This window comes from Accipiter gentilis, chromosome 4 (assembly GCF_929443795.1).
Source record: "Accipiter gentilis chromosome 4, bAccGen1.1, whole genome shotgun sequence".
NCBI classification, from domain to species: Eukaryota; Metazoa; Chordata; class Aves; order Accipitriformes; family Accipitridae; genus Astur; species Astur gentilis.
The window spans coordinates 27837337-27864069 of NC_064883.1; the positions used below are offsets into that span (position 1 = coordinate 27837337).

Here is a 26733-nt window from a genome sequence, read left to right on the forward strand (position 1 = left end):
AAAGTCATTCTCAACACTGAATGAGAATTTATTGCACTTTGTTATGTACATGTTTTCAGCTTTTGGGGAGAAAACGTACAGTAATTAAAAATCCAAAAGGAACACTGTATTACAGTTATTGCAATAACTGTAAATAGAGGATTCATCTGTAGTAACAGTAACACTTTAAAACTGAGCAGGATTTGCTCTTGAGCCCATGTGATCTGGTACATAAACAAGATCACAGCTAGATTTCTGAGTTCTAGTACTAGACCTATTCCAATAATTTAATATCTAGTGTTAAGCAAGTGATATTATTGTACAGTACCTCCTCTTGTAAAATAGACCCACCTTCCTACAGATTCAACAGGGGAAGATTAGTTAATGACTGTATAGTAGTTAGAAGAAAAACTGCTAGAGATTAGTGACCATTTTTAGACTGAAGCCTGAGACTACTTGCGCTTCAACAGTAGCAAAAGCAGCCTTCTGCTTTTTTCAGAAAATAAGAAGTAGTCAGATTAGATTCCTTCATATTTAAAAACAGTAAATATAAATTAGACAAAGTATAACTACTTGCTTTTGGCTGGAAACATATTTCTTTACCACTAAGAGTTTATGCCAATTGTTACATACTTGAATTACACCTTTTTTTCTTTTTTTTTTAATAAGTAGTAACAGCAGCAGCACAGCCATGAGAAAACATAACGATGTTCTTACACCCCATGTGTACTTACATAAAAATGGACCATACTCTGAAAAGGTTAAACAAGTTAATTACAGACTGCTGAAACACTTCCATGTTTATGAAATAAACTTGCAGTACCCATTTGGTATATCCCTACTAGTAGCAGAAAACTCCAGCTCCTGCTATCATTCCTCATTGTACCATACTGCACAAACAGCTGTTGCTAAATTGAAATATACTTTCTCCCTCTTCCATACTGACATAGTGTAACATTCTTCCTGCTAGAAGAAAAGCCATTTTCACAGAAAGTTTTAATAAAATTTTGTATATAAATGCAAATGTTGCAGATTGCTAAATAGCAAAAGTTCAGCTCCAGCAGCTACAGAATACGACGTTTGTGTAGTTTGATAAGGTACTATGAACTAAGTCACAAAACCGATTTACACTGGAAGAACGGTAATGCTTTCAGAAAATAATTATAAATAGGCTCAGTCTACCACAACTAGGTACCAAACCCACAACATTTTATTTTTATAGGAGCTTGTCTTACTTGGAAGTTTTACCATTGATCAATCTGTTCACAAGCTCTATGGACTTCAGCAGGAGCTGGACACATGGATTCAACCCCAGTGACAGAAGGTCAGTAACGAAGTAATAACCTCAACCAAGAGATAAGGGCAACTAGAGCCCCAATTTAAGAAGGTACTTGAACACACACAGTTATGTCTCCATATTTTGGAGACCCATTGACTTCAACATGCCTTCACAGCATAGGTAAGTGTTATCCCAAATGCGGGATGCTTTCTGAAATCAGTTTAATATGAAATAAAAACATTTTCCCACAAGGTTACTTTGTTCAACTGAAATACGCAGGAGTACTAGAAATAACAGTAAATCACCTAAAACCACACAGCTCTACAAGGTCTTACAAGAATGAAAACCTTAACTATGACATGTAGGAGAAATAAATCTTTGCACACTTCTCCCTCTATATTTCTAGGCTTGTGCAATGAACTAGAGTCATTACTAATATCTATGATAAAAAGTGATGTCTTTCTCCATTATCCTCTCTATTCACTAAAGAAAGAAAGGATGTGGGTGCTTCCCTAATGTTTATAAATAAACAGTTTTTCTAGACTTTAGGGACAACCAATGCAGATTCAATTCCTTCTCTGCACTGGCTTTTGGACAGCCAATTTTAACAGATGTGAGTCCTGATACACCATGACTCCATGTGGTATTTAAGATACTAAAGAAGGGAATTTAAGTATTACTGCAGTTTTCTTTACCTGTTTTCAGATGTTTCCTATTCAAATTAATTTCCCTCCACTCCACCACTGAAATGTTTTTATGTACTGATGAAGTCTATTCAAGAGAACAGGTATCATCATAAATGGACTGAATTTTCCTAATGCTACACTTGATGTCAGTACTCTGCTAGTTTTCAAACTGATTCATGAATAGTTAGTCGTAGAAACCATCCTCTGTAGAAACCCTCTCTGTTCTAGAGTCAGGACTTGTTTCCAGGGCATATATTTAATAGTTTAAGGTGAAGAACTGATAATCGAAGTTTTAAAAAAATTGTGCAAATTCAGTTACCTTCATCACAAAGTAGAAAATATGATGTAACATAATAATTATTTTTAACTCTGAAAAAAGCTAAAGTATGGGTAACCATTAGTGTACGTAGTGAATTAAACTACTGCTAAGTTATTAGGCTGTAATTCAGTTAGCAATAATAAAGGTTACTGGGTAATTATTTGTTATTGTTCCCAGCAGAAAAAAGTGCATTATTCTGAGGTTAACTATTGCAATAAGCAGTAACCACAGTTTTCTGAATGTATTTTTCCCATAGAACCCTAGTCTCCAAACTATATGCCATGTGGTATAAACCTCAAAAGCAATTAACCTGGGGGAGACTTAAGTTGTGCTATAAGCAAGCTGCAAAAAAGTGTACTTGCTAGTCTGCCACCAAACCTCTGAAGGAGGAGGGAAAGAGGGAAGATGGGAAGAAGGAGGACCTGAACTAGAATGATTCTCCCAAATTTCAAATACTCTTAAGGTAAATGTTAACATTTTTCACCAAAAGGCTTGTCAGATTTGAGTGAAATTCAGACCTGGTATGAATTAATTATCTTGCTAGCAATGTCTTGACTGAGATACAACACATAGCAGATACTTTTTCTATGGACTTTTCAGTTGCTGAAGCTCAGTTATTAATTCTGTGGCCAGAAAGGGACAAAAATAACCACTTTTGTCTTTGAACCTTCTGAATGCTATGCATATAACCATCTGCTTTTTTACAGTAAATCTGTCTCTTTTTGTCTTTATAAGCACTATTTGCACAGGAGAGCTCTTCTAAGTTTTAGGCCTTAAAATAATGTTCTTCCTGCTTTCCACAAATCTCCTGCCATCCCATCGTTAGCCAGGAATATCTAGTATATAGGAATATTAATGTAGCAACCCATCAAAACAAACATAAATTTATTCAGATATCCCCCCCCCCCCCCCCGATGGAATACGATTTTGGGGGGGAAACATAGTGACAAAGGATGAGGAAAAGGCTGAGGTACTTAATGCTGCCTTTGCCTCAGACTTTAATAGTAAGACCAGCTGTTCTCAGGGTACCCAGCCCCCGGAACTGGAAGACAGGGAGCAGAATGAAGCCCCCATAATCCAAGGGGAAATGCGTTAGTGGCCTGCTACATGATTTAGACACACATGAGTCTATGGGGCTACATGGGATCCACCAAGGGTACTGAGGGAGCTGGCAGAAGTGCTCACCAAGCCACTCTCTGTCATTTATCAGCAGAGGTGATACTGGGGAGGTGCCAGTTGACTGGAGGTTAGCAAATGTGATGCCCATCTACATGAAGGGTCAGAAGGAGGATCTGGTGAACTACAGGCCTGTCAGTCTGACTTTGGTGCTGGGGAAGGTAATGGAGCAGATCATCTTGAGTGCCACCATGTGGCACATACAGGACAACCAGGTGATCAGGCCCAGTCAGCCTGGGTTTATGAAAGGCAGGTCCTGCTTGACTAACCTGATCTCCTTCTATGACAAGGTGACCTGCTTAGTGGATGAGGAAAAGGCTGTGGATGTTGTCTATCTGGACTTTCGTAAAGCCTTTGACACCATTTCCCACAGCATTCTCCTGGAGAAACTGGCTGCTCATGGCTTGGACGGGTATACTGTTCACTGGGTAAAAACTGGCTGGATGGCCAGGCCCAAAGAGTGGTGGTGAATGGAGTTAAATCCAGTTGGCGGCCACTCACAAGTGGTGTTCCCCAGGGCTCAGCACTGGGGCCAGTTCTGTTTAATATCTGTTATCAATGATCTGGACGAGGGGAGCGAGTGCACCCTCAGTAAGTTTGCAGATGACACCAAGGTGGGCAGGAGTGTTGATCTGCTCGAGGGTAGGAAGGCTCTACAGAGGGATCTGGACAGGCTGGATCGATGGGCTGAGGCCAATTGTATGAGGTTCAGCAAGGCCAAGTGTTGGGTCCTGCACTTGGGTCACAACAACCCCATGCAACGCTACAGGCTTGTGGCTGGAAAGCTGCCCAGCAGAAAACGACCTGGGGTACTGGTCGACAGTCGGCTAAATATGAGGTGGCAGCGTGCCCAGGTGGCCAAGAAGGCCAGTGGCATCCTGACTTGTATCAGAAATAGTGTGGCCAGCAGGAGCAGGGAGGTGATTGTCCCCCCTGTACTCGGCACTGGTGAGGCCGCACCTCGAGTACTGTGTTTGGTTTTGGGCCCCTCACTACAGGAAAGACATTGAGTTGCTGGAGTGTGTCCAGAGAAGGGCAACCAAGTTGGTGAAGGGTCTAGAGCACAAGTCTTATGAGGAGCGGCTGAGGGAACCGGGGTTGTTTAGTCTGCAGAAAAGGAGGCTGAGGGGAGACCTTATCGCTCTCTACAACTACCTGAAAGGAGGTTGCAGTGAGGTGGGGGTCTGTCTCTTCTCCCAAGTAACAAGTGATAGGACGAGAGAAAATGGCCTCAAGTTGTGCCAGGGGAGGTTTAGATTGGATATTAGGAAATATTTCTTTACTGAAAGGGTTGTCAAGCATTGGAACAGGCTGCCTGGGGAAGTGGTTGAGTCACCATCCCTGGAGGTATTTAAAAGACGTGTAGACATGGTGCTTAGGGACATGGTTTAGTGGTGGACTTGGCAGTGTTAGGTTAATGGTTGGATCTGATGATCTTAAAGGTCCTTTCCAGCCTAAATGATTTTATGATACTTGATGAATTTAAAAATATGGACAGCATAAGTAATAAGAAATTCTGACTTAAAAAGAAAAAACAGCTGTTACACCAAGAATTAAGAATGCATACAGCTATCATTTTACCACATTCATATTAATTTTTTAGAATAAGCCAACCAACTTTATGCTAAGCAGCACCTTTCCATACATGCACAGGTAACTCAAATGCCCTCTCTACAATAATGGCTCTAGTAATAAATTATAGTTTAAGAACAGATGTTTAAACATTGAACATGTTTAAGATAAAAACAACCTCGAATTAAGCAACCTCTTTGACACTGTATTTTCACTAACTCTCCACTCCTGTGATAACTCTCTCAATAAAATGCTCTCTTCAGATACAGGATGTGGTTTCTTTGAACTCTGAAAGAAGGTGGAACATGGAGGATAACATTGTTAATATTACTATTTAGTGTGTTTTCTTTTGATACTTGCATAAGTTAATAAATAAGTATGGTTTAAAAAGCTGAAAAAATAAATCTAATTACATCATATTGTGCTGATTACTAGTAATTGCAGTACCACTTTCTTATGCTGATAAACGCATGGCTGAGTTTTGTCTGTGGACAGTTTCATTTGTAATGGTTAACTCTTACTTTTGTGAACAGAGAAAAGTTCAAATTCCTTCTAAAGTAAAGCTTCCAGGTACCATGCTGCAAAATACCTTACCTCTCAACTATACTAGTTGTATTTGTTTACAGTTAGAAATCAGTCTTCAATACATATACTGTTGCCTGATTATGACAACAATGAATCTTTACTTAAAGAGATGACAAGAATTGGCCTGCACTGGTAAGTCATCATTAGCAAGTAAGATCAAGGAACAATTTCACTGAAAGGATAAAACTAGGAGAATTTAAGGGCTTCAAAGAGGAAACAACATGGCTATTTAAAACCACTAATATCCTTCCCTTTTTATGGAGGTGAAGCTAACTTACCTGTTTGACCCAGACTGTTAAGTAGAAACCAAAACTTTTTGTGCCCCATTCAACCCTGCCAAATACTAATAAATTAATAGTACATATATTAGAAGTGAAGAGATTCTTTGTTGGAAAATGTTTCTCTTGTAAGTTAAGACAAAAAATGGTTAAGAAGGTCCTGCACTTAAGCCACTTTGAAGCACATCCAGTAGTAAACCTATAACTGATAAGAAAGACAAAAATATCAGTAACACCACACGTGACATCCAATGTGCACTTTACACCACAAAGACTGTGGAAAGTTTGTGGGGTCTTCTCTTTTAAAATTAGACTTTAGACATATCTAGATAAGTAAAAAATTTTTAACTTATTGTGGGGTTATCTAACCCAAGTTTAAGTCATTCAATCTTAACGCAGACAATAATAAAGTTATGCAGTAGTGCTCATCAGACAGACTGAAAATACACATTTGAATTGTACTGCTCTGTAGTTCAGACTGCTATTGGATGCACCGCATAGACTCGTTTCTTACCCTCAAATGCAGTTTTGTGAGACTGTACATGGTAAAACACTCCTATGATCCAGGTGACTTTTGCCAGAACACACAGATACATTTCAGTGATGGTTTGTACAAAAAGCGAGTAAAGTAAGTTGTACTATAGACATCTGTGCACAAATGCCTTGGAAGAAAAGCTGATTGAACCTGTCTAAAGAGACCAGTGTAGGGCTTTTCTTCTGCTTCCTTGTTCAGCACTAAACTCAGCTAATGGAGACCCATTGCCGTCCCCAGCAACAGTATCTCCTTCTTAGGTGGGGCGTCTGTAGGGTACTGGGAAGGAAATCAAGAATGAAACTCAAGCATCTCCCCTTTCCAAAAGGAAAATGTAAGCAGGGTTGAGGGAGGTTGAAAGGAGAGACAGAGAGAGATAGATTATGGCAAATACCAGATTGAATTCCCTCTGGTGCTGCTTCTTAATTAGGGGAAGACTAAGTGGAATATGAACAGATGGGAAATGAGCCACTCCTCACTTATTACAGACCTATGAGCCACAAAGCCAGAACAGGGATGATATCCTTCAGATACAGACAAAAAAATGCCCGGCTCTTACCCTCCAAAAGATACAGGTTTGATGATCTAACAACCCTTTTACCCTCACTTACTGCTACTACATAGCACTTCCATACTGCGTCAGGAGCCAGTGGAGCACGTATCTAGCTGTACAATGTTGGAGCATTAGTCATAATAAGTTAATAAAAATCACCTGCTTATACTACAGCCTTAGTGAAAACAAAACTCAGAGAAAAGAGGGTCACACTGCCCTGTCCCCTTCAGATTTTCCCAGCCTTCTCCAACTCTGCCACGGTGTGCCTCGGTCCTCTGGCACAATTAAAACATCTGTCAGCCACACATACCCTGTTCCACTTAACAGCCTCACTTAGCAACTCACTGCAAGTCTCCTGCTCTGAGAGTGCATGTTCTGCCAATTCCCCATTCACTTCTCATTTGTGAAGTTTTAATCTTGTGCCTGCTGTTTTTTTGGTCTCAGGAGAAAGAAAGGGTTTTGTACTTTTAAAGTGTGAATACTTTTATGAGGTCATTTAAAGACTACGCTAAATTACTTGTGTAATTACTTATACAACTGAAGACACATTTAACATGCCAAGCTCAGAGATACCTCTACTAGATAAATTTCTCTTTCATGGAGAAATTTCTACCTCCTCCTCTCTCCCAAATAGTTTCCTTCTGAGAAATTACTGGCTGGAAGTCTCACCGCCTTTACATAAATCAATATTAAAAATATCACTTATATTGCACTGAGTAGCATGCAACCAGAAATACTCATCTGGTCTTCAGTGCTGAAAGGCTACAAATCACAAAGAATTTGTCTCATACCACAGAATTAATTTCTGATAAAATAAAAATACAGCTTTAAATATAAATGGGTAAAAGCTACACCACTTACTAGTATTTCATTTCCCAAAGAGTACTTGATACAGAAAGTTAAATCGGCACACCTAAATTACACATCATCATTTCACCCAAGAACAGCATATTCTTCAGCAAATTCACTGAAAGTTTATTTAGTTTTGCTATGGATCCACTCTCTTCCCTCAGCAGCTCCACTCTCAGCAATCTATGCAGAGTTTTATTTCCTACAGTAAATATATATTAGGTAAAGAAAAAAGTTTTTTTCCACAGGTGCTCTTAGGATGTGATCCACAATTCTTTGAAGTGAACAAGAGCTTTTCTGGAGCCTTCAACAGAATTTCATAAACTAGAATCCAACACAGCACCTACCCATCAGAAGCCGTTTCATTTTATGCAGCCATTCCTAAACTGAATTCCAGTCTCTGGTTTTGGTCAAGGTACAACTTCCAGAAAGGTAGTCTTGATTTTTCCAACCTCAAAAGACCAAGATTTGCCACTGTAGTTTTTCTAGTGTCTAATAATTTGTGTTGCTGAAAAAGTGAGTCTAAGTTTGAATTGAATTATTTCCTTTTCTGGTCATTCCTGTTTATTCTTTCCTGAAGTATCTAGTATTGTTTTTCTACAAGGATACTCACATACTACTTACTTCTCAACTCTAAATTTTGCAAGTGCAGTGGGTCAAACTGTGACTCCCCCACAAGGCTTCCTCTATGTCCTTAAATTCCTTTGATGCCATTTTTCTGTATTTTTTCTATATCCAAACTTTAAACATCCTTTTTTAAGATGACTAGCACCAAAATAATATATAGTATTAGCTTCAGGTATAAAATAAACAGATGTTAAAAAAAGTTAGAGCTCTTTCTGGTCTTATTTTGTACCTTCCAATTTATCCACCCAAGGGTGCAGTCACTCCTAGTCAGGCACTCACACTAGTGCTAAATTCTTGTCCTCTTTGATCTCTTGTTCATTCTCAGAGCTACTACCTCCCTGAACACATCCTTCACCTCTGTAGTTCTGCACTCCTTTTTATACATATAGCTATTCATTTGACTGTATTAAAAGGCATCTCATCTGGACAGGCTCAGAATGCCAGCCAACCAAAGTGGTTTTTGTACAAAATCCTTGTCCTTATCCCACTTTGCCATTTGGACAGATTTTGCATCTCTTGCAAGTTTTCACTATGTGAAATGTCAATTGCTCATTGACAACTACATTTTGACTGTTGTCATTTAATCACCTATTATTTACATAATTTTTATTTTTTATTATAAAACCCCACAATAATTGGCATTTTAAAAATCAAAGTCACAAAATATCAAGCCAAATACTTTGTAAGACACATCCTCAAGAGTCCTTAGAAGCCAGCTAAAACACCACCTAATGCTCTATCCTTTGGAAGTCTATTTTTACCTTGCACATTGCTCAATAAAAATAGCAGCCTATTGTAATTAAGTAACAGGAATGATATTATTGATAATGTTAGTTACACCAACACCAGATATCAAAAAGAGTAAACTGATTTCCAGAGAGACTTTGGTTGTTTCTAAGAGCAACAAGTTAAGCTGTTTGGAGCTATTTTTTCCAACAGAAACCATTTTTGTGAGGAAAACACATTGAGCAGAGCCACTAAAGTACAGGAAAAGCTTGTCCCCCTGCTCCCTCCATAATTGCAAGCTATATTTATAACTGGCAAAGCACTGCCCTCCTCTTCAAAGATGAACTGCTGGTGAGGCTCTTCCTCCTCTGCCCACTTTGCTTAAAATGTTCACAGCACGGATATTTATCTCCACAGTGGGAGGCCAAGGATTAGCCACAGCCTCCAAGAGGGTGGAGAGATTTAAAGGTCAATTTAATTAGCTCATTCTAATCTCTTACACATCCAGTGTAAATGTCATTGTTTTCTAACTGCTACTTTAGCAGACAAGATTATATTTTAGAAACTTTGAACACGTGAACTATGTGCTGGATGTAATACAAATACTTCATGTAACTAATCTAAAAAGGGAGCCTAATAAAAATTGTCATTGAGGCAGAGCTTTTCCTAAAAAAGAGAAAAAGGGCAATAGGAAAATTCTGGTGATAAAGCATGGAGAGCTTCAGAAGAACAGTAATCTTTCAAACTGACTGGCTTAACAGCTTCTCATTGATTTAAATCTTTCCCATTTCGCGATGACTGGACAAAGGCAAACAACGGTTTCTGGTACTATGATCTCATCCGAAAGTCGTGGAACGCGAAAACGAGCTTCACAAGCCCAACGTACCCTAAAGACAAATCAGATCACATCCCAGGCTATTTAAGAGTGCCTCTGGGCAAGCTCTGCATGAACGAATAGGCAAAAACAAGTGCACAGATGATGCTCTGTGATGACTGAAATCATAGGTCAGTGTAAAAGCCTGGCAGTGGTTCATCGCTGTTGGAGAATTACATACACACGGTCTGGCTGTCTGGCTGTTCTTCTGTGACAGCAGTTACAGTGGTGCTGCCTGGCCCATGCACAGCTTCCCATGAAGACAAGCCTGCAGCTCACCCCAACCTTTTTTTCTTGTTACAAGACCTCAGCAATCATGGATATGGATGAATTAGACCTGGATTACTGATTAAGAAGCATATCAGAGACACACATGAGTGTCATACAACTGGACATAGATGCTCCAAGTTTTTTTGCTGGAATTTGAAACAAGCAGCCCACTTCTGGGATGGTTCAGGACAGTGTTTTGCCAGTGATTTCTAGAGAGAAGAAAGGTAAAGCGCTAGTGTTTTAATGTAACAACAGAAGCACCAAACCCAGAGATGTCTGGTTTTGTCATACGGCGACAGGTAGGGAAGACTTTTGGGTTTACTTTGTATACTGGCACTGTGCACTCTACCGTTGCTCTTGAGCAGGTTCACGTCTGGAAACACTGATGAGGAAATGTAATCAGGAAACACTGATCTTTGACATGCGCTTAAGAAGTCTGGCATGTAGCAAAGCATACCTGTACGGTATTACAGGTACATACTTTACATATGTAACATGGTACAAGCACATTCAGTGGTATGACCTCCTCTCGCCTTTGGCAGCTGTATGGACAATACTGCATGACGATTTCTTGAAAGCCCTGCTCTTGAGCTGACAAGAGACCTACAGTGAATGTCATGGGACCTCCAAAAGATGAAAACAGGACAGCACTGGTCCTGTTGTGCACCTGTCAGAATATCGATGATCTTGTTAAGATGTGGATGTACACACTCTCACTTTGAACATCTATGAATGTTTATAAGCAAATTGCATTCAGGGAGTGATTACTGTGGTGAAAGACATGAAAAACTTTGACAGAGGAAGGTGAAACACCAACTTTTTCTTTTTTGCACTGAGCTATCCTTCCAGCAGAAAGGTTATGGGTTCCTTGTCTTGGTTGGATGAGAGTTTAATGAAGAAAACATGAGATTCTCTCCTTAATCAAGTTATCCTATTGAGCCTGTAGGTCTGGATTTGGAGCTGTCAGCTTAAGGCATGCACTTGCTTTGGAAAGAGTTAGGGCTCTTTTTATGGGAGCCTGTCCTCTTCAGCCCTACAAAGCTTGGCTTGATGCTTCACTTTCAATGGTTATCATCATATGAGCTCAGGAAGTGCCTATCAGCTCATTTTTTGGATGTTGCCAGCACATGCTGAACTACTTTTTTCCTAGTTTGAATACCCAATTGTGAATGATACTTAGTTTAGGCAAGGAACTGCTGAAAGCAAAGCAAATTAAATGCTTTTTTCTAGGGAAAACTAATAGAAACTGGAGGTTGAAATTTCTGTTGCCATACATACTAAGGTTAAGTCCCACAGTCAGTAAATTCTTATCTGGGCTCACGCTTAAAGCACCAAATCCTAGAACATAACATTCAGACTGAAAACTTCACTTTTTACATGCTGGAAAGACCACAAATGCCACAGTTTTCATTAGTACAGCTGGCTGAACACCTTAATACTGCTACTGCCTATGTCCACGTCAAATAAGATGTCAGCAGTTCTGAACATCTTGGTGCTAATGTCCATTTCGGATCCGCAAACTGTACACTCTGCTACAGGAACCTCATCTGATTGATGAGCTCAAGAACTTTTTATGCACTGACAAGTGACCTACCATGCTAAAATGACCAGCACAGGTATTTTCTTTTCAAGACAGTTTTTGCTTCCAGGATTTTTTTAATGCATTTTAATTAAACATTCAATGAAAGGATCATGTCTTAGGAAGAAGATCCAACTCCTAATATAGTTGTTGCTGACATATTTATTGCTGACCTTGTTGTCTGTGGTTTGATGCTAGTGGTGGCTCATTCCTTCCCAAACCAAGGGCCAATAAATGGAGGCATGAATTTCAGTGCAGAAGCACCAGCAGAGAGCTCTGATTAATATTTGTTTTTCTGAAGAAACATATAATCTTAGATTGTAAAATAGTTTTTAAGTCTCTTAATATGATATCTTAGAATTGGATAAGTCACACAAAATGAGCAAAAATATTAATAGGTTGACAAGAATTTAGGTGATCTGAAGTTTAGATACTTAAAAAGAAAATTATATTAAAGGCTGACCTCTGAAAAATAGACCTAGAATTTGCATTATTTTCCTGATGTCATATTAGAGTCTGGACTATAAATCTGTCTGTATAGAAAGCTGTGAGAGATAATGAAATGTAAGGAGACACCCATGTCAGGAGAAATGAAAGATATTGAGTTCATATTTTTTTTATTAGGGAAATTGCTTAAAAGCAGGAATTCTCAATTTTCATTTTAGATTTTAATCTTTCATAAGGAAAAATGCACATAGTGAAATAATAAGCATCTCTTAAATTAAAAAGAACTTATAGACCATCTGCTAAAAGTTCTTTATGAATTCTTTTGTCCTGTACAGAGAACCTCTACAAACTGCTCCAGCAGACAGGCAAAGTCAGATCTGAGCATGTCTCCTATTACACTAAGTACTAAAACTTTAAGGGAAATCAGTTGTGCTCACCCCCGTCCCCAGCAGAAGTCTCATTAGGTACACGGGGACATTGGTGCCCTCTGGTATGAGCAATTGTATTTTATTGGGCAAGAACCCAGTCTCCCTCTTTTGCCTAGCAGAATCCAGATGTAGGATTCAGCAATAACTTTAAGCAAGAACAGATGTGTTGGAACATAGTAAAGTTAAGTTTCCTTTTCCAGAGCAACAGCAGCAGAAGCATTTGTAACAGTAGTAGAGCCTATTTTTCTAGAGTTTGTGGAGGGCGTTAAGCTAGCTGCTTGCCTGTTAATCTCTCATAATTTTGCAGTTTACAGAAGCTAGTCCTATAATTCTTCTGACAGAATTGTACTCTTGGATTTTGTACAATAAGAAATTATGTCAACCGAGTTGAAAAGAAACTCTGAAGTTACAACAGCTACTCCATATATTTTGGAAAGAGTCCTTTCTGTAGAATAACCTTTGTGAAACCAATGGGGGAACACAGAAATTAAAAATTAATTTAGATCTGCAGTGAGGAATTTAATTTGACATCTGTTTTCTAATCCATTTTTTTTCTTTTCTGTTAGGAACAGTTAATCCTCTCAAGTATTTTCCTATCAATGTTACAAGGATCTCAAGAGTTAAGGAGTCTTTTTCAACGAAATAAGAAGACACCAACAAAAATACAAGACCAAGATAATTTACCCTATCAAGGCAAAATCTGTCATTATTTAATGCTCTGGCTTGTGGAATTACTTTGACACTTTGAAAATCATCTTCAGTCTGAGATCCATACGTACTTACTTGTAACGTCCAACAGCACAAAGCAAAACAATAATCTCTTTACCTTTGACAATTTATAGTCTGTATAAGTGGTTAAAATGGTTTTAAAGTTTTTCCATTATTCAAATGCAATTTTGATTCATACTAACTAATAATCACTTGTGTTTCCCTTTCTAAGCAAAACCAGCCAGACCATTTTTTAATTTGATGCAATAAGTATCTTAGTAATATGTGATCACCAAGAAGGAAGATCAGGATCTAATAAAAGATTTTTTTGACATAAGAACAAAGTTTCTTAATCTAGATTGATGACTTAATTTGTCATAACAAGTTTCTATAGGCGACCTTTGAATAAAGCTCAAGGTTTAACTAACTTCATACTGTGTTTTCCACATTGCTGTCCATAATAAAGAATGAATCACCAAAAAACCCCACTCAGTATTAGCAACCACACATGTATGTCCATGAAACTTTAATCCTAGTTCCATACTAATCAAAATGTCTCTCAGAGATGCCCAACTAGCTATGAAAGACAGACAGATATAGTACAGATTACCAAAACTGCCTCAAAAAAGGAGTTGGTTGGCTATGTGAAGGAAGGGAGTCCATTATAGGAACTGTAATTGCCATTTCTAGAAATGGCTTCCTGTAAGGCATGAACCATATACAATTCAAGGAATTCCCCTGACTCTGAAGTCAGACTACTTGTAGGAAAAAAAACTGTATGAGATTTAAATCTCTCTTCAGGGATAAGAGGAGACCTCTGTAAGAGAAGATCCCTGTACTAACCATTTCATATGCGAACTAAGCCTATGTGTTAAGCAGTACACAAAACTACTGTACGAAGTGAATAATACAGTGTCAAGAATTAAAATATGTGTTGCCTAGTAATTAGAGCATACACTACCAAATTCTTTTCATGAGGTAGGGTTCTTTTTAGTCTTTCCTTATAAGTAAGCACTATCTGCCCTCTGGAACAACTCATCAAGGATATCTGCAGAACATTCTGAAAACAAAAACATTCTAAATTAATGTTCTTCCTGATTTAAACTGATGTGTCTGACTAATGAACATGGTAACTGGGTTTATTTATCGAAACCAATCCTATCTTGCTCAATAATGGGAATGACATTGTTCACAACTGAAAATCGTTCCCTTCCTGAAAATCATTATATAAGAAAAACTATCCAGAGAAAGTTATTTGCTATCTCTTCCATAAGCCTTCCCTCGGCTCAATGCTGCACAGGCTTTTTCCAATTCATGTTTGGCTCCGAGTATAAGGCAATCATTTTAACCACCATTCATTGGAATAACTTCCTTGAAGACAAAGATTATCTGGAAAAAAGTATACACAGTGAGTCTCCCTTTGTCAGACTAGATTCCCTTTTTAAATCACAGAGCATGTAACATTAACATGAAAGCAATTTCTACTTTTAATAGGGATAATCCCCATCTTACACATGGGGTGACCTGAATTTTCATTTATGTGTATTTCTGTAAAAACAATTTGATTTTGAAAGTGTGTTCAAAATACATTACTACTTTGAGCATTTAAAAAAAAAAATCAGAACAGTCCAGTAGAATAAGAATTCAGAGTGATAAATTGCTTTGGTTGAGGAAAAAAAGAATAGTGAATGCAGACATTGCCTTCCTTCGGGTCAAAATTAATATTAACTATCTCATGTTTTTTCACTAAATATCCTTGAAATACTAAATAGCACTGAAGATTTTTTCTAACTAATACCTAATTTTGTTGAATTAAAAACCAGGATGTGCTTATATTTTCTTCTTTTTTTTTTTTTTTGTTTGGTTACGTTGTCAAAAACCCCAAACCACATAGCTACAAACAAGTATTTTTGTTTTTAATCTGAAAATACAGACATTTTATTTAGTGATAATCCTTTGTTTTATCATTGTTATAATTAATAAATCCAAACAGCAGTATAACATAGTTACAACAGGAATTTCTGTTGTAGAACAGCAGTGCAGATGGAAACATTTCACAGTGCTGTGGAATGTAGCGTTTTTGATTATGCTAAGTTTGCCAGTTTTAACTAATGACAGTCTTCTAATATATATTTACTAAAAAAGCAAGCATGAGCCAACACCATAATTTTACGTTTAGGAGCAACCACCTGTCCTTCCTCTCTGACACAATGATCCTTTTCTTTTGTCAATAAAAAGGAAATCTTCATATTAAGGGATCAAATAACTTCCCAAACAAGATCCTCTTTGGTCCATCAGGAAAATCAAATCAGGAATGCAATCTGATATAACTGTTTCAACTGTTGGCCTGAGTCTTGGAGTATTTCCTCTTAAACAGTTCATCAGTAAACAGGATAATGAAAAATCATGTGATAGGATCACGACAGCTCTACCAAAAAAACCCAAGCCAACCCTTTTCTCTATCTACTGGCAAAATGCCTTACCAAAGTTACAGTGGGCATGTACCGAGATCCATAACCTGATCTCCATCTACACCTCCGCAAGCATGTTTTAACCCACCTATGCATTCTAACACATTGCTTTATATTGAAAAGGGGAAAACTGGTAAAAAGGATAGTTGAAGGACTTAGGTGTAGATTTTTGCTGCAGTATTCAGTCTGCTCTATGTAGCAAGAATGGGAGTGTTAACTGTACAAATGCATTTTGTACAATTTGTTTAGCTACTTGAAACCATTTACTAAGTATCTTCTCTTAATATATCTTCGTGACAGGCTACAAATACAACTGCAGCCCAAATACAACTGCAGCCCACATCAAAATAGTTTGAAAGAGCAAAGGAGCATGAGAGGAAGCAGCACTGGGTTACACAGCAAGTGCTCTTTAGGACAGGACATCTTGCAGCGTGACTGCAGAAGGAATTACCCCTGTGACTGAAACAGTATCCATTAGGAACAGTTAATGGAAAAGGGAATTGTCGGTGAGCATTGGCAAATCAGACTGAAGCAGACTTTGAGAACTTTCTTTTGCAAAGACAGAAAGAAGTTTTGACTGCGAGGAACAACCCTGCCAAGTCTAGAGCAATTTCTTGTTTTGCTGTATCTGCTCTATACAAGCGATTTGTCTCCAGATCCTCACAACAAGGGGAAAAGGAGACATGATGAAGCAGCATGAAGTTAGCAGGCCACGGGTCACTCTTTTCTAAACAAAAAGAGTATGAATTAAAAAAAAAGCTGTGGTCGTTTCAGAAACCACATGTCACACAGACAACACCATCGAAGCAACTGTTATCTAAGTGACCCAGCTGAACATAGCATCTCTTGTCAGTAGTGTCCAGACATTGTTTTTTCTTCCTATTGCAAGAAGTATCACCCTCCAGTTTTAATAACATGGCTTATGACTGGGAGGTACTCTAATGGGAAACACAGAGGACTAAAGATAGCCAAGGGTAGGAACCAGAAGACAGCTGGGGCAGGCAAAGAGGAAAACAGAAATGTTCTGCTTGCTGGTGGGGAAGGAGTAGAAAGAATGCCTTCTTTTTCCCTTAGTTTTTCCTCCAACTTAAATAACTAATTCAGCACATTGGCCTGCTTGTTCACAACTGCAGCATTACTAATCTTTTAAATCCATCTAACCGCTGGTTTAGGCATTTTGAAGAACTTACCTGAAAGTCTTGATCATCAATTCCAAACCTCTCTCTCAGATTTCGGAAAACCATTGGACAATATTCCTTAAATTTGAAATGACTTGGCATGTTTTCTCTGAAAGAATATAAAACCAAATCAACTTCATTAACCTGCATTTGTAATGAGTAACTCTAGAGTATTCTGTCTCAATTCTGTTCAGTTCATACAAAGCAGAGGACAAGGAGATTTACAATCTCTCTTCTAATGCTTTCTTTTTTTCAGTGAGATTTGGTCTCACTGTGTTCTTTTCTTTTTCTTTACAATATTGAATGGATTTATACATATTTGTCTCTAACAAGCTACAACATAACTGGATGCGATAAACACAAACTATATTTTGGTAACTTTGGAACCTGAGCTCAAAAGCAGAAAAGAATGCTTTCCCATTGACCTAAAACTACTTCAAAGGTGAAATCTTAGATTGAATTATACAAGAATTACTATACTGTCTGTGACACCAGAAAGTATTGACAGTACCAAAGCTTAAAAAAAAATGGACTCATTCAGTACAGGGCTGTTTTTAATATCCTAGTGTTAATTTCAGACTTAGACATGAGAAAAGTTATTTTGACCTTTGCCACAGAACAGAAGATCTAAAGTAGCATAATACTTCCTTTTCCAAAATATATTCTTGAATAAAATTCAGGTTATACAAAAACCAGCATTAACAGTTTTGTTTATCTGTACATACTATTCATGAAGCATTTTATTTTTGAGAGAAGTAGATATTACATGAAACAATCTTAATTTTGGAGCTTCTGTGTGATTGGTATGATTTTGTATTATGGATTATAAAAAAAGCTGAACATTATTCAGCTTTGACATATGCTTTAAATTCTCATTCTTGTTCAAATATTTCATTCAATAAAAAGTATATGCACGTGATTTTATGTTTTTAAAAATACCCAAATAAATGCTTATATCAGCCATAAATAATCACACCAAGAAAGGATTGCCTTCGATATGTAAGATACTAATAAGGCAATAATAAATCATATGGAGGAAAAATACTACCCAGCGGCCCTTGCTGTTGCATCAGAACAGCACAGATGGTTATGTTTATCGCAGGATTAACTTAATCATCAAAACTTCATTCCCATGAACTGAAAAATAACAGAGTTCATAGTACTTCATAAAAATATCACTGCCACTATCCACTTCTACAAAGAATTGTTACTTGTACTTACTTGTTGAAAAGGTGATTGTCCACCTTTATCTTTGAGTATGCTTTGAAATCATCTGGCATCAACATAACAGGGATTTGAACATGGCTCAGTTCATTGATCTAGAGAAAACAGAATATATTTAGTTGCGATGTCTTTGCAAAGATGCTGCATGTGTCTTAATTACGAAAATGTTATTCAGTCTATTATTTCTTGTGTATAGGTCCTGGGAGTCAGTGTAAGCAAAAGAAGAATGCAAAAGCAGTTTTATTCTTTCCATATTAAATTTAATCACAAGATTGACACTTTGGAAAAGAAGAAACAGCATTCCATATTTATACTACTTTCAGGAAAAAAAGCACTTGAAAGCACACCTGGAGTGTACTTTTTATGGAAGGTCAGTGAGGATGCCAGCAAAATGGTCTTTAATCCCAATGTTCTTGTTTCGTCAATTAAGCTACACTTTCAGAAGATAATTCAAATTCTATAATTCAAATTACTATTTACCTTTGCAGCTTATGAAGTAGTCTTACGTGTCTGTGTCTTGAACTATTCACAGAAAACAGAGTGAAATTTTGCTTACACGTGAACACACACACTTTGGGCTAAATAAGCAGAGGTTTGTTACTTACACTAGTGCAGAACTCAGCCAAGTTTTTGCAAGTCACAGCATTGAGGCATTTTTTTGATTGTTCAAGTCAGACAAACTATTTAAATAGCTAAATTTTTGCTTAGAAAATAGATGGAGAAGTAAGTTCTAATGTTTTTCTTATTTTGTTATATTTATGGGGACCGTCTATTCTTTCTAGCATTGAAATAAATAGTCATTCTTTTCAAGAACAGGGTTTTTCATACCTATTTGAAATCCACTTCTGACCACATCTTTATGATAAAATGTAGACAACTTTGCCATTACCTAGTTGGTAGGCATGTTTTTATTAGTGCATGTGTTAATCTATCCTTATTTTAGTAAATTTTAACTGAAACATGATAAACGTAAGACAGAGAATTGTTAGCTTGCAATGGTTCTTTCAAATAATGAATGAGATACCCATTACAACAGTCACCAAACATCCATGACATACATTTTACCTATGTTCTTATGGTGCTCTACACCCTGGTAACGCGCCTCAATTTACCTGGTCAAATCTTTTTGCTCATGCAGAGCATGTTCTGCTTCAGCAGTTTTCTACAGGGTTTGGAGGAAAACCCACTGTATATTAATATAAATGCACACTAGGGGTGGATATAGCAACACAGGGGTGCTCCTCTGCTCTTAGCACTGCTTATCAAACACTGTTTTCCAACTAGGAAGCTGTTAGTTGCCTGTAAATGCTATCCTGCTTAAGAGAGGCTTTTGGAGAAACCTTCACTGAAGCAGCTATAGGTTATAAACATTGGAGGAAAAAACTGCATTCACTGCAAGTATGACCTTTTGAGGAACTGAAGTTAAACAAAATAAGAAAACAGTGAGGAGCCTTTTAGCTCTTAAACAGAGGAAAGCAACCAATGGAAGCAGGCAGGTCAGGCAGCCTCATCACTTTACAGTACTTTCCAGTCCCAGTGACATTCCCTTGCACGTCTCATTTTTATTATTCAGATCCCTGCAGCCCACAAGAAAACTGATAAAATCTGTTGAATTTACTTTACAGAATGCTTCTTTGGAAAGCCTGAAAAGCTCTAGATAGAGGCATGGCAGTTATATAGCAGAGCAGAGAAAGTAAGTAAAAAGATGTTTGGGATGGGCTGAATGTGCTCTGCTCCTTGGAATTGTAGGAAGAATGCTCTTTCCTCCTTCCAAAGGGAGAGAAAGAAGAAACTCCAGTAAATTTTTGAAAACACAGCTGTACAAACCTAATAAATCATGCTGACACCTCATTAAATACGACATAAAATAACAAAACATTGATCGACAATCACTATATCTAACACACATGCTCTTTACTACAGTTGATATCACCGTACATCAATTTCACCCTGAAACCACAGGGCAGGTTCATGAGCCTGCCGAACTAGTCTAGCTGTTGTACAAATAAAACTAGGCACAAGTAGATATATTGCACAGAGATATGAAACTTTAGATTTGCTTATACAAAATTACCCACTCTTTTAGAATGCCAGATCATACAACAAATTCCATGCCTGAACGAGGGATAAGATACATTCACATACATTCTAACAAAAAGTGATCCCAAGAACATCTTCTGTTGAATACTGTCAATAATGCTGAATTCATACATCTTCAATCATCTACAGTAACAAGAGGTTTGCTTGCAAATTTGAATTTTAGATTATTAAAATGGCATTGATCAAATTTTTACATGCATTTGCTTTCTCAATTTGTTGATGTAAAGTTTCTCTGGATACATCTATAGATTTGCTTTCATGCTGCCAATATTTACATTTGTGCTATAATGGCAGAGTTTTAATTGTACCTGTAGGCCCTACAAATGCCATCTACATAAGAGAGTAACATAGCCAAATGTGCCCATATTTGCATACTTTAGAGATTGTTTTATTCTAAGCAAAATTTCCAAAATACTTCTAGGAAGTTCCTTACAAGATGTGAATGTACACTCCTCCCACCTCCCCAACCCCCAGTTAGGAAAAAAAAATGCAGACTAAGAGCAGGTTTGGGTTATTTTGTTTTGGGTTTTGAGGGGTGTTGGTTTCTTTTTTTTTTCTTTTTTTTTTTTTTTGTTGTTGTTTTCTTTTTTCTTTTTTTTTTTCCCCAAGATTCATCCAACTTTGAGGTATGTAAAAGTAATTTTTCTAATATTTTAGGGAATTCCTCTCTAGCAGAAGAGGAAAATAAAAAAGCAAGTGATGAACACACAGTAGAAATGACCTTTGGTATAGCACACCAGCTGAGTAATGGCATGTCCCAGCAGCACAGGCCATTAATTAATTTAAACCCTTCAAGTGCAAGATCTGGTTCTTGGTGCAATAGTACATTTTTTGGATAGATTTGATAAGGCCAGATCGCAAAGTGCACACAAGACAGAAAAGAATATCCATGTCATTGGGGGGGGGATGGGGACGGTGTGGTGTGGGGCAGAGAGAAGAAACAAAAACTAAACTCTCCCCCAAACAGCTCTTGAAAAGGAAAAGGTCAGAGGGATCAATTCTCCACTTTGCCATCACCATGTAAAGAAAAAGTCACATCTGAAAGAGACTAAATATGAAACACAAAGACAACATTTTGAGCCTTCCAACTCATTTCAGATGAAAATTTTGTTTTTCTGCGTTTGCAAGTCAAGCATGACAGAATATTTTAAGTAAGATGCATGTGATACCTTTGCCAAGTATTATGGGCATCTCTTCATGTTACCCTCTAAATACAGCTAGCTCCCTTAGCAATAGCAAAGGAAATGTGACTGTGAGGATGAAAGTTCAGTATTCCCAATTACAACAGAAACTGTGTTACAATAGCTGTAATAATTACATAAGAAATACCCATTTTCCTCTAAGGAGTGCTTCTGAATGTAACAAAATCATAAGCAAGAAATAATTTCCCACAAGAGAGAATCACAACGCATAAATGAAGCAGAAAGAGCTCACTGGACAGAGGACTGACTTGTTGCTGAGGACTCAGGATAAAACATTCATTTAATTACAACTACTTCTAAGAGAGCCCACATTTACAGCATTTCTACAATAAATGCATGTGCATCATAGTGAGAAAGTTCTTCTAGCCATGCAACCTACATCCTTTAACCGCCTTGATTTGTTGTTGCCAATGCAAAGTTTTGCTGCAGTTTGTCTTATTTGAAAAAGACAATGCTTACTATATCTTTGAGGAATTTAAATCCCATATAATAGCCTTAGAGAATGGATTATTTTAAATATAAATGACTAAGATTTTAGTTGCGCAGTAACCGTGCATATTATGTATAATAACTCATGTCTATTAATAACATTTGTAAACTCATGCACACAAGGTATTAATAAGTGACCCAGAAACCTCCCTTTAAGTAATTTGTTCAAATATCTTCTGTGATATTGGTATAAAACCAGGTGGTTATGTGAGACGGAGACATCCCCCACAACTTACGAGTTTTACGGAAGAACAATTTAAAAAAGCCTTAGACTGGCATCGCCCCTTTAAACACTTTGTACAAAAAATTGTGGCTGTAGAGATCTGCTCAGAGCTGTGGCTCAGTCATGGCAGGTGGGAGGGGGCCGAAGCGAAAGGAGGCTTTCAGGCAAAAACCGGCTGATTGCAACTCATTTTGCTCCTGCAGGTTTAGGATTGAATTCACACTGTCAGGAAAACAGAGGTTGTAATTAAACTGCAAATAAGGGAATAATAAAAGCCTACTGGACATTGAATAAATAGTAAGACTCAGCTGGTAATGATTCTGAAATTAGCACACAGAGAAGTGTTCCCACAAAGCCATCTTATATTTGTGACATTTCAAATAAGCTTCTCTAATTTATATGATTTGAAATCACGCAATGAATATATCATAAATTGTTAGGCATTATTAATGGCCCTTATTTAATTCAGATACATTCACCCTAAACACCACATTACTAGGGCAATGCATAATTAAACATTAGTTTTCATTCTGTCAGAACATAAGCAGCAATAAATTGCTTGTATGCAAAGCAGACAATGAGATATTTAAGCAGCATATAATAAAGGCAATTTACAGCATATATTGCATATTTAGCTAGAGGAGCCAGAACAACGATCCTGTTCTCCAACAGATACAAGCTGATGCCTATCTCTATGATGCTGCAGCAAGAAACCTGTGTAACACATTTCAGCTGGTATTATTAATTAAAAAAACAAACCCCAAACCCAAACAACCATACAAAATCAAAGAAGCCACGTACATCAGTGTCCAAAATTTCATCCCAAGCACGTCAGAAATCACATGCAGACTACTTAGCAATGCCTAGTGGTTCCTTCTGAAACTCTCTTGCTATTTAAAGCCTTCATTCTGTACATGGTTTCTTGTATTCAGTATCTCAGCTTTAATATTCAGCATAGATACTGTTTCTTATTAATTTAACATATCAGCCAGCCAAACTCGCTGGCTGAACCTATGGGGGGGATGAGGTGTTTTCACACAGAACAGCTTGATAAAACATCTCAATTGCAGTTATGGCTCTTGGCAGTTTCACACACAGGAAAATCTGCTCCTCTGGATGCTGGATGTGGCTAAAGTTGTGGAAGTGCTACTTTCTTTTCAGCTCTGTTTATCTCCCAGCTCTCTGAACTGAAAGCCAATTCACAGCAGTCTAACTCCTGAGACAAACAAGCTACAATTGGTTTGTTACTCAGAGAAAGTCAAGTGCATTTTTCACAAATTTGTGATTTAAAGATTTTGGAAGAAGTGAGAGTAGAAGAGACTTTGGAAGAAATAAATTATTTAGGTCTAAAAATAGAATTGAACTTTCAACACCACCAGCAGTTCTAAGATTTTTATGTTCCCGATTTGCTTTCTGCATCTCAGTTTCTTCTTTGGCAAGGAAACTTAACACAGAGCTCTGAAGAGAAAAAAATATCAGACTACTTTTTGTTCAGACAAGGAGTCACCATTTTGACAGGGCCGCAGACTTCTTCAAAGGCACAGTTAATTCATGTACCGGTAGGTCAATGCTTGCAAAAACAAGCCTATCGGCTTCTAATGGATTGCTCTTACAAAACAAGGCTGCAGAACAAGAACACAACAGAGGAAAACTGTTTGGGGTATAAAATTTCACATCTAGGATACTGTTATCCTTCATTCTTCCAGCACCTTCTTGATAACTGAACACCCTGCAGGTCTTACCAAACAGCATTTTCCTGATTATTAGAGCACTATCATCTAGAAGATAAAGTTTCTTAATCTTATTCATTCTATTATCCTGTAAAAAGCCATTTCCAAAGCTGTTCCTATTTTGCAAGGCGTAAGGGTTTCGGTTAAAGCACAACGGGCCGGGTGGTGACAGGCAGAGCTATAGGCAGGCATTTACATCCTCCTCTCCCCAGATGTGGAACATGCTGCAGTATCGCTACCAGGACAGTAAACGCCTTGTGTTGAAGTATAAACTGAAAGTGAAGTGATTATTTTACAACTCTTTGAAATCTACCTTGAAGGGTCTGAAAAGGGTGGATGAGGTCAGCAGCTAATCGATTTTGTGGAAGACATTTGCCTGTTACAGGGCAAAGCCATCATTTGATAAATGTCATTTGACAGTTTAAATTACACTCAAAGCCATTCTTGCACGAGAAATAAAAGGTTAAGCTAAGTTCTGCTGTAGAGAAATAAATCAGTTCAGCAAAATACTCCTTAATTTGTTTTAAATGAGGTTTTCATCATTTCAATCACACAAAAATTAATCTCCCCATCCCCCCTCCCCCCCCCCCAGCCAAAAGCACAAGGTAAAAAATATCTACACCCAGACTGTTTTTTTTATAAGCTACACAATGTGCTAGGAGTTTAAATGGCATAGGAGATTTCTCCTATATAAGTAATTTCTGGTTACCTATATAGAAACAAGTCCTGAAATTTAAGCAATTATATGACTAAGAAAAACATAAGGTAAAGCATTTAATGTTCTCTGAGTCTTTAGGATCATTTTAATTTAAGGTATATGGAGAGAAAAATAACAACCCAAACCAACATAAAAGCCTACCTACCTGCCAGAGTAATAGGCGTTGAAGTTTTACATGTCTCAAAACATCTACCAGTAATGACTGGAGCACCTTCATGTATTTACAGTTCAGGTGATACCTGTCATTAGACTGTTGGCTTTCAATGAAATTCAGTAATCTAATACTAGAAAAGTAGGCCAAATTGAATCAAATGTTTTTCAAATTGCCTTAATGCAGAAGCACATACTTTTCCCAAAGTACCAAACACAGAACATCCGAAATACTTTACAAAAATATTAAATACACTTCACGGATTTAGAAATTCTGAGAAATGAACACATCAATTACAGCTTATTTACTTTTTATCAAAAAAGTAGCAGGACTTTTCTGAAGTCTTATGGTCTGTCTGCCTTTGAATTAAAAAAACAAACCAAAAAATTTCACAGCATACCCCAAATGTTTTCATGAGACTTTTTAGTTGCTGTTTTCAACAGTGCAAGGATATCTTTGGGGAGGGAAGGTCCCTACTACATGCATCCATGTGAAAAACAGGATATTGTGACATACCCGAGAAAGCTCCGAACAGGATATTGTGACATACCAAATACAGTCCCAAAACAGAGGGAAAAAAATGGTTTTGAAGAGCATTCATTTCTTGGTGTTTAAATTTGGAATATCAGGGCCCAAAATCCAAAAGAAGGATTTTATAGCTTGGTTATCACTGCTGTTCAGAGTTTGGAGTGACAATGTTTAAAGAACCTGCAAGAAAAGCACCAAAATCACATTCCCTTTACAAATGTTTTGATGCAAGTTTTTAAGCCTTTTGGACATTTGCACAGTCTAGAAAACCCAGAACATCTGCTGTATACTGTCAGACAAACGTAAAGCCACATTTCTACAGATTTGGTTAAACTTCCTGTAAATCTGCTTACACCTTTCAGCGAGTGCAAAAATTAACACTTCATAATGTGCCAAATAATCAGACAAAATATGAATTAAGCGACTCAGATATAATGCCTGTCATGATAATGCACCTTTCTCCTAAAAACCTAAGACAAATGCAACAGTATGTACAAAGATACTAGTGCACATTAATGAAGTGGAAAACAGAGTAATAGAAACGTGACTTCTTTGTGGCGGAGATTTTTGACATGCAACACAGTTTGAGTAGCAAATGGTACAAAAAAAAATAAAGTGCAGTCTCAGTCCAAAAGGAAATTGTAAAGCAATGAAAGTCCTTCAGATTTGGATGAGTTGTGATGCACACAATACAGATGAGCTCATCCTTGTTTGCTAATGTCATAGCTAAGAAGAAAACAAGACAAGGCATACCGCTCAGACAATTTAGCAATTTGCAAGCTATTAGCTAGTGGGCTTGCCACAAAATTGATAAAAGAACATTTTATTTCTTGAGCAGAAATATCTCAAGTCATCTTTTTTAAACTTCAATTTGTGTGCTGCGAAGTTGGTGCACTTTAATACAACCTTTCATAGCAATAGGTATCTTCAGTTATTGTTTGAAATACTGATTTAAAATACACATACCTGTCACAAGGTCTGACATCAATCTGGTCTATACTATTCTAATTAAAGAACAAAATGCTTATCTAGCAACAGATAAACTTTAAGTTCACTTGGCTTTGTCTTGAAAGCTTCACAAGAGAATGCCTAAAAAGAGGAGGATGCTAGGAGGCACCAAGCATTTATTTATGATATAGGGAAAGGTTTAATGAAAATAACTTAAATTCTATATACAGAGTAATCTACAACTCACAGATAAATGTTCTTCTGATTTTCTAAATGATGTATTGTGGATTCTGGAAGAAGAGTT

The 26733-nt window shown here is 37.4% G+C and overlaps 1 protein-coding gene across 3 annotated transcripts in view; it reads right to left on the bottom strand.

Moving 5' to 3' along the window:
* Positions 1 to 26733, bottom strand: part of PIP4K2A (phosphatidylinositol-5-phosphate 4-kinase type 2 alpha) — a 114920-nt gene that overhangs the window by 33349 nt on the left and 54838 nt on the right. For all 3 annotated transcript variants that reach the window (XM_049798216.1, XM_049798215.1, XM_049798214.1), the window contains exons 2-3: positions 18338 to 18435; positions 17129 to 17225 (exon numbers count right to left, since the gene is read on the bottom strand). In XM_049798216.1, the coding sequence (XP_049654173.1) occupies positions 17129 to 17225; positions 18338 to 18435 (195 nt within the window). The remainder of the gene's footprint in view (positions 1 to 17128; positions 17226 to 18337; positions 18436 to 26733) is intronic.